General features: G+C 42.0%; 1 protein-coding gene across 1 annotated transcript; it reads right to left on the bottom strand.

Moving 5' to 3' along the window:
• Positions 1-6,680: 6,680 nt before the first annotated feature.
• On the bottom strand, positions 6,681-8,098 carry LOC309964898 (uncharacterized protein; the record flags this gene model as incomplete). Its single annotated transcript, XM_082844081.1, has 3 exons — positions 6,681-6,865; positions 7,222-7,365; positions 8,032-8,098. The coding sequence occupies 3 exons, from the start codon at positions 8,096-8,098 to the stop codon at positions 6,681-6,683; spliced, it is 396 nt and encodes a 131-aa protein (XP_082700207.1).
• Positions 8,099-9,286: the final 1,188 nt, after the last annotated feature.

The following is a 9,286-nucleotide window of genomic DNA, read 5'->3' as shown; positions in this document are numbered from 1 at the left end:
GACCTTGGGGAAGTCTCTTCTCCTGTCTTTGTCTAGTCTCATTGCCCACACAACTCATGCCTGTCTCCACAACTCCCACCCCCAATAAGCATGCACAGAGCTGCTTCTATTTTAGTAAATCCCTTTGTGATGCAGAAGGAAGATGATGGCACAGACAAATGAATGAAGATGTTATAGACTTTGGGAGAGAAAAAGAACATTCAACCAAGGTGAAACCCATTTTGCTTTTTGGTTTTATTGAGATATAACTTGCATACCGTACAATTCACTCGTTTAAAAACTTACAATTCAGGACTTCGCTGGTGGTGCAGTGGTTAAGAATCCGCCTGCCAGTGCAGGGGATACAGGTTCGAGCCCTGGTCTGGGAAGATCCCACATGCCGCGGAGCAACTAAGCCCATGTGCCACAACTACTGAGCCTGCACTCTAGAGCCCGCGAGCCACAACTACTGAGCCCACGTGCCACAACTACTGAAGCCCGTGTGCCACAACTACTGAAGCCCGCGTGCCTAGAGCATGTGCTCCGCAACAAGAGGAGCCACTGCAATGAGAAGCCCGCGCACTGAAACGAAGAGTAGCCCCCGCTCTCTGCAACTGGGGAAAGCCTGCACACAGCAATGGAGACCCAACACAGACAAAAATAAATAAATTTATGAAAAAAAATTTACAATTCAGTGGTTTTTGGTATATTCACAGAGTTATGCAACCATCATCATGTACCTGTTACCTCATATCCCACATCAACATACTCCAAATTGTCTTGACTACAGACCCCATGGAGGTAATATAATATGCGTTAAATAGATGTTTATCAGCATACTCCTTTCCTGTATAACTCTCTTCTAAGATTTCCAGCACAATCAATCCACCCCAATTTCCAATTGTGCAATGTTGTTGTGGATTCTAAATTAAAATAAATATTCAAAACTTAAAAACAAAGAGCAATGGTGATGGAGAGGTTGAAGAAGAGAGAATGGAAGAGCTAAAAAAGAAGGAAGGTGAAAAGAAAGGAAGAGAGGAAAGAAATGTCTATCAGTTAAAAAAATGGGACTCTTCTCATGGTCAGTTGCCCCCCTCCCCTTCTTCAGCTTGTGATATATTTGCCCACCCCATCTGTGACACAATCTCCCTTCTGATTAATAAGACATGGACTAAAAGCCAGAATCAGTTCTGTTCATATTTAATAGAAAGAAACACCAGCAATAAAGACAGACTGAATAAGCAGTGAGCATATCTTAAGGGAAACTCCTCATGCAGGGGAAATGATCATTCTGAAGGGAGTGAACAGAGATGAGATTCAATGAGGACGCAGTTTGTTTGGACACCTCATCCTCATCCTAAGGCATCCTCATCCTGAATGACTCAGAGGGGTCATTGCAGAAATCAAAGTGGTTCAGTGTATGCCCAGCATGCTGAAAAAAACAGAACTTATTTCATAATTGGAGCAGTTTTTCTCACAGCTGGTCATCTCATCCACCGTGCAAGAGAAAATCAGACCCAAAGTGTCACAATGAGAGCCAGGCCATCAGCCATAGAAAACTATTGTAAGGTGGGCAACATCCAATCTCCCCTAGGATTGGACTTAAAGAAGGAATATTCTACAAAGGTTACATGCCCCATAAAAGGAGTCCGGCTTTAGGTCCTTAGGAAGTCACATCATATGAAAGACCCAGTATCCAAGATACTGTCCTGTAAGAGAGACCCATCCTTGCTGGTGGAATAGATTGGCCTCTCCCTCAAAACCATTTGTATAACAAGCACTTTCTGGAAAGTGGGTTGACCACTGGATGAAGAATGGTGAGCAACAAAGAATTTCTTTGTCTTTAGGATATTTCAGTATATTGGGGGAATTTTAGACTGTTAGGATACTGTGTATTTAATAACAGGGAAATTAGAAGAACTGAAGGTGAGCTTGGGCTCTTGGGAGACCCACGGTGAGACTGAACCCAGGATGGGGGAACAAATTCCCACTGAGGCAAAACTTCAACATTAGGTGCCAGATCAGGGTCACCCCATACCCAGGACTTAGTGCCTCACTTCCTCTTCTTTAAAAAGTTCCCAGTGTATTCAGACACCATGCCATTATAAGAAACTGATTTGAGTACTGGGGAGAAAGTTGGATTCTCCCATCTCTAAAAATTAAGACCCCGTACTCCATTTATGACACTCTCAAGACTAAACCATGGAAATAACCTAAGTGTGTACACACACACACACACACACACACACACACACACAATGGGATATTATTCAGACATAAACAACGAGGAAATCCTGCCAATCTGTTGTGACAACATGGATGGATCTCCAGCACATTATCCTAAGTGAAATAAGACAAAGACAAATGCTGTATGATCTCACTTATTTTGAAATCAAAATAAACAAACAAACTCATAGAAAAAGAGATCAGATTTGTGGTTACCAGAGGTGGGGGTGGGGGAGGGGATGGGATGAAGGTGGTCCAAGGTACAAACTTCCACTTATAAGTTAAATAATACTAGGGATGTAATGTACAACACGACAATTACAGTTAATGCTGTATGATATATAGGAAAGTTTTTGTTTAATGTTTTAATTAAGACCATTTTTTAAAAGCAGTTTTAGATTCACAGCAAAACTGAGGGAGGTTTAGAGGTTTCCTTTATACCTCCTACCACCAAAATGCACAGCCTCCCCCATCATCAATGTTCCCCACTAGAATGGTACATTTGTTACAGCTGGTGAACCTACACTGACACATCATAATCACCCAAAGACCAGAGTTTACAATATAGTTCACTCTTGGTGTTGCGTATTTTATGGGTTTAGACAAATGTATAATTATGTGTGTCTATCTTGTGAGAGATTTTTCACAGCAGTGTTGATCAAAGACATTCTCAGAATGTTCTCATAGATGGGCTGACAGTCTTTTTTTTTTTTTTTTTCAGCTCTTCTGATGCATTCTGTGCAGATAACTAGATAACTCACATAACAGAAATCAGACAGCCTACACTGGAACACACCACCCACACATCATGTCCTGAAAGCACTCATTTTCCTTCACCAGATAAACAATTCTGAAAAATTAACCCCTTCCTGGGCTCTAAGAGTCCTCAACAGATGCCGAATAGCGAGTGAAGTGAGGCTATGAGGAGGTCCCAGGTGGCTGCTTCTGAGAGCATTTACATCAGCTCAGAGGTTTAAAAGGCTAACAGGCATAGAGAAAGTAAAAATTAAAAGAGTCTTTTTGATCCCCAATTTTTTAGGGACAGGAAGCAGACTGAGACAGCTGGGAACATGGGCCTTTTCTTTTGGAGAAGGAAGGGTGATTCAGAGAACTGAGAGCCCAGAGGGCAGAGCTAAGATCCACAGAGAATCACTCCCAGTTGCAGGACTGACTACACATGAGAGGCTGGACTTCAGAATTGTCATGGACCAGTGACTGCTACGTACCTCACATTATCTCCTTTTGAATGGAAGTGTTTATTACAGTTATTCTCTCTCTATCCTACACTTTTATGTTAAGTGTGTGGAGAGCAGATACTTGTCTCGTTAGTTTGCAAGACCCAAAGAAACACACCCGAGAAGCCTCGTCCACCCCAGGACCTGACTTAGATCACAAGATTCTGGATTTTAATTTGATATTGCAATGGAATGGGATTGAGGACCTAAGTAGACATTTCTCCAAAGAAGACATACAGATGGCCAACAGTACATGAAAATGTGCTTAATATCACTAATCATCAGGGAAATGCAAATCAAAACCACTGAGATATTACCTTATACCTGTTAGTATAGCTATTGTGAACAAAAGCGAAAGATAACAAGTGTTGGCAAGGATGTGAAGAAAAGGAACTCTGGTACATGTTGATGGGAATGTAAATTGGCACATCCACTATGGAAAGCAATATGGAGGTTCCGCAAAAGAATTAAAAATAGAACTATCACATGAGCCAGGAATCCCACTTCTTCAATGACATTTTAGGACAATAACTATAGCAGTAAGGTAATACCTTACCCTATCTCCTTATCTTCCTTTAAGCAAGTCTCTATACATCTCTTCCAGAAACAGGGTCAAAGTACTTCCCTCTTTGTTCAGTGGCTTCCTCAAATATCAGACATTCAGAACCATGGGAGCGAGGAATTAACTCTTTCTTGGCTTTATAAATTAGTCTTACTCTCTGATCTGGTGATGTCCTCAAATCTGGTGCTCGGTTTATTTGTTTGTTTGTTTAGAATAATAAAAGTAAAAAGAGCAGACTCAGAGTTTCTGACCATGCACTTGAGAGTCAGAAGGGTGAATCAGATGGGTGGCTAAAAGTGGCATAGGTTGGGCTTCCCTGGTGGCGCAGTGGTTGAGAGTCCGCCTGCCGATGCAGGGGACACGGGTTCGTGCCCCAGTCCAGGAAGATCCCACATGCTGCGGAGCAGCTAGGCCCATGAGCCATGGCCGCTGAGCCTGTGCGTCTGGAGCCTGTGCTCAGCCCATGAGCCATGGCCGCTGAGCCTGTGCGTCTGGAGCCTGTGCTCAGCAACGGGAGAGGCCACAACAGTGAGAGGCCCGTGTACCGCAAAAAAAAAAAAGTGGCATAGGTTGAGGGGCAAAGCACCTCAACAACAGGACAACCAGACTTTCCCCTCAGTGTCATTTATTTATTTAATTCCCTTTCTCTGTTCTTCATTCTCTCTCCTTTATTTTTTTAATCTTCATTTGTCTCCCTGGCTCTCCCTCCCCAACTCTCTTATCTATTCTAAATAATTGTCTAAATGTGGAAATCCAGCACATCTGGAAGGGGAGGGGAGCTGGAAGCATATCTGATAAATCCTGCTAATGAACCTAGGAGAATTCTACATAGCACTGAAATAACTGATTAGCACACCCATTTAAAATCTATTATGCTTTTCTCCATCCACACTGTAAATGCAGTAAATACTTGGTAAAGGATGATGAGTCAGGGAATGGAATTGGAATCCTTATAGTATAGCAATTAATAATGCAGACTCTGTCTTCAAACATCAGAATTTAAATCCCAGTTATAGCACATATTAGCTCTATGAGCTTAGACAAAGTACTTTAAGTCTAGGCTTCCATTTTCTCATTTGTAAAATGGAATAATGACAGTATTTATCTCATTGAGCTGTGATGATTTTTTAAATGATGCAATACATGTAGAGTGTTTAGAAGAGTGTTTGACAATTAGCAATTGCTTAAAGAACATTTGTTATTCTTATTTGGGAAGGCAAATTACTTTTTATTTTCTACATGATTTAAAACACAATAAAAATTAATTATATATCTATGTTATTGGACACACAATATATAAAGATGTAATTTGTGACTTTAGTAACATAAAGGGGTAAAACTGTATATGAGTACAGTTTTTGTATGCTAATGAAGTTAAGTTCATATCAATTCAAATTAAATAATTATAACTGTAGGATGTTAAATATAATTTCTATGGTAATCAAAGAAAATATCTGTAGAATATACAGAAAAGGAAATTTAAAAGAGAAAAGTGTTCACTACAAAAAAATCAAAGTAATGGAGGAAATGAGAGATAAAAAAAAGCTATAAGACATACAAAAAACCAATATCAAAATGGCAGAGGTAGGCCCTTCCTTGTCAGTAATTACTTTAGATATAAATGGATTAAACCCTCTAATCAAAAGGCAGAGATTGGCAGAATGAATTTTAAAAAACCGTTATCCATCCATATGCTGTGTACAAGAGACTCACTTTATATTTAAAGACACAAACTCAAAGGATGAAAAAAGATATTCCATGCAAATTGTTGCCAAAGGAGACCTAGGGTGCCTATACCAATAACAAAATGACCTAAGTTACAAGAAATAAAGAATGACATTATATGTTGATAAAAGGGCCAGTTCATTAAAAAGCTATAACAATTATAAACATATATGCACCAAACAACAGAAACCAAAATATATATACCAAACTTTGACAGAATTGAAAGAAGAAATAGACATTCCACCTCAACACTTTACCTTCAATAACGGTAGAAAAACCATATAGAAGATCAATAAGGAATTAGAGGATTTAAGCAACACTATAAACCAATTAGATATAACAGAAATATACAAAATGTATATGCCAACAGCAGGATATACATTCCTCTCAAGTGACATGGAATATTTTCCAAGATAGATCGTATGTTAGGCCTGCTTGGAAAGCCTACCTGTTTTGAGGACTTTCCAGGCCTAGAGTGTCAGGGGCCTGATGGGATTTAGGATCCTGGACATTTGAGAAGTAAAATGACTTGGAGACTTTTGCCAGGTCATGCTTTGCCCAGTATCCCTTCCTTCTTATCTAGTCCACTGTGGAAGCAGCCCATGAGTTCCCCCGAATATAGTCTTGTCATTCATTAGAGTTTTTATTGTAATGCATTCAGTGCCCCCAGATGTCCCAGTGCAGCCTCCCCCACTTTCCCACTCCCTAGACTTGGAGTTTGGCCCCCAGCCAGAAAAGCAGAACCAGAAAACCAGGCCTGGTTGTCTAACTTGGGCCCAGACAGCATTTCAAAGTTACACTGCATTTCTTTTTCATCCATAGTTTATTTCTCTTGGGCCTTTTGGCTCTCAGGAGGCAATGTGGGTGGTGGTTGAGAGTGAAAGTATTTCTGGATCTTGATTTTTTTTTAAAGAATGATGAGCAGAATGCAGTCAAGAGGAAGTCCCTGAAAATTAGCTGAATATCTCAGGTAAATCCTCTGATGCGATGGAATTGAATGGAACCTCATCCTTTACTGATAAGCTATTGCAGTAGCTTGTATTACAACAGAAGAACACGTTTTTCTCCCACTCGGTGATGTGTATATACTCCACACATCTTCTTGGGCAGCCCAGGATAGAATATCTGTAGATATATTCTGAAGAGGGTAGGAGAATAACCAAGGTCCAAGTTAGACTTGGGATGCGACAGGGAATGTTTTCAAGTGAGCAGTCTTTCCCTTCCCTCCTGTCCCCTTAGGCAAAGCCTGGACTTGAAGACCCTTCCACAAAAGGGGCAGTCTCTTTCCAGGGAAACTTGATTCTGCTCTCAACACCCACATACATTTACAACAAAGGAGCTGTAACAGACATACTCTACTAGGGATTCAGTCACTGAATATCAGAAATGGAAAGGAATTTGGAGATCATCCGTTAAAACCCAATCATTGTACAGGTGAGAAACTGTAACTCAGTCAATTTCCCCTGCCTCCCCATTCTCCTGCCCTCATCTCACCTCCGGTGAAATGTTGAGAATATACTTCTTTGGTCTGGCATGCAAAATCAGGATATCTGGAGTGACAGGAACCTAAATTCTTTCTGCAGTTCTTGCCAACAAATTCGTCGCAGGAGGTGCAAGAAATAAATTTCATTGTAGAATCTGGACAACATGGGAGAACCAGGGGATGAGAGCAAGGGATGCCAGGTAGTTAAGGGGAAGAGAGAAGGGCTGCTGCTGCTGGTGTTGGGACTGAGGCCAGAACCCTCGACTTTCCAGGCCTTCCTCCTCAGCCTCTGAGGATCCTCCATGCAGAGCCCGCGTCTACCAAGGACTCCATTTTAGGAGTCACGTGGTTACCAGGAAGCCCTCTCCCTTCTTTCTTTTCAGGCTCAGCCTGCAGCTGTGGTTTCCAAAGGGGCACTGAATGGGCATTTCATTGCCAGTAGGGCTGGGCAAGTTTAGCTGAGAGAGCAGACCCAGCATCTAATGGGGTAAAAGAAGGAGAAGGATCTCCATTCAGACACCTCTTACTAAGACCTGGGTCTTAGTTGATCGGTCTACCTTGCCCAGCTACAGATGCCCCAGTGATTCTTTATCATCCCTTCCCCTCACACCTTTCCTGGAGTTAGAGTTTGGAGAGCTACTGGACAGCAGCAACAGCAGGGTCTTCAGGAAGAGTTTTCATTATGGGGAAGGGAATTTACAGCAGCCAAGGGCTCAGGGGCCTGGCTCCAGCAAACACTGTCTCTGTAGCTCCTGTTCCTCCTGACAGTACTCCCTGACCCCATCACCCTGCCCCCTTTGCCTTACTGCCATTGTACTCACCCTCTGTGGAAGACCAGCACAGAACCACGAGGGCTCCAGGGAGCAGGAGGAACAGGAGCCAGTCCATATAAATTGAGGAAAGGACAACAAAGCAGCCAATCAAGCTCCAGGAAGGGCTCAGTAATGGTGCGCCAGACAGGGTGTGGAATGGAGATGAAGCTGTGGTTCCCTCTCTAGTCGCCTGTTCTGTGAGCTATGTCCTGGGCTGTAAAGGGTACAGTTCATACCTGTACCGGGAGGCCCTGGCTGTAAGATTGTGGGTGTTCTGCTTCCTCTCCCCATTCCACAGCCAACGCAGGGCCTGACCAAGGAATTTACATAGGAAAGAGGTGACCTTACTCAAGATAGTAACAACCTCATCCCAGAGAAGACAGAGGATCTAAGTAAAACAGAGATGGAAGCCACCTTCAGATTCCACATTTTCTCTGTTCAGCTTACTGTGTGTAATGCCACAAACTATCCCACTGAGCTCTGGTATTCGGCTTTGCTTCGCAGGCATATAAGCGCATGGAACGCTCACACGTTGTGTTGGATTCCTTGATTTAGCCAAACCACATAACACTGGGCTGGTAAAAGGAGCGACCATTCAGGTGAAGGTAAGGAGCTGACTCACCTCAGAGTTTTGGAATGTCTTATAAGAATGGAGTTGGAGCCTACAAATTCAGTTATCACTAAAAAAACATGTCCAGCACAAGGAACCTAGGAAAGCCAATTTGATCAAAATCCTCTCTATGTCCCATTGTCTTTGAATGACCCAGCAAACATTTGTTTCCCAAACATTAACTCTTTTTATCCTCCTGTGAATTATCTTACTTCCCCTTGAAGCCTCAGACCCCCTACCTCCTTCTCCTTAGTCCGGAATAGATGACAGATATATAGTTAGGTAGACAGATGGATAGATAGATAGAAAGAGAGATAGAGAGATAGATCAACTTGCCTTATTGTCTTTGGAAGTTTTCATACTTATGTGGATTCCCCATGTGCACAGAATAAATTTTATTTTCTTCTGTTAGTCTGCCTTATGTAATTTTAATTGCCCACCAAAAGAACTAAGAGGAGAAAGACGGGAAATTTCCTCTCACCTACAAGACTAAAATCTATTCGGAAGAAGAATCGGTCACCATTAACTAGATTGAGAGAACAACGATTTTTGGAGGGGGGTACAGTGTAAGTAATTGTAGGACTTGGCTAAGCAGAATCAAGAAAAATCACGTTCTTTATTGAGGGGAAGGCACATGCAGAGTTCTAGAGAGTG

Source organism: Leucopleurus acutus (assembly GCF_964270905.1).
Source record: "Leucopleurus acutus genome assembly, chromosome: 8".
NCBI lineage: Eukaryota > Metazoa > Chordata > Mammalia > Artiodactyla > Delphinidae > Leucopleurus > Leucopleurus acutus.
The sequence above is the reverse complement of the archived record's forward strand: the minus strand, read 5'-3'. Positions and strand labels throughout refer to the sequence as shown.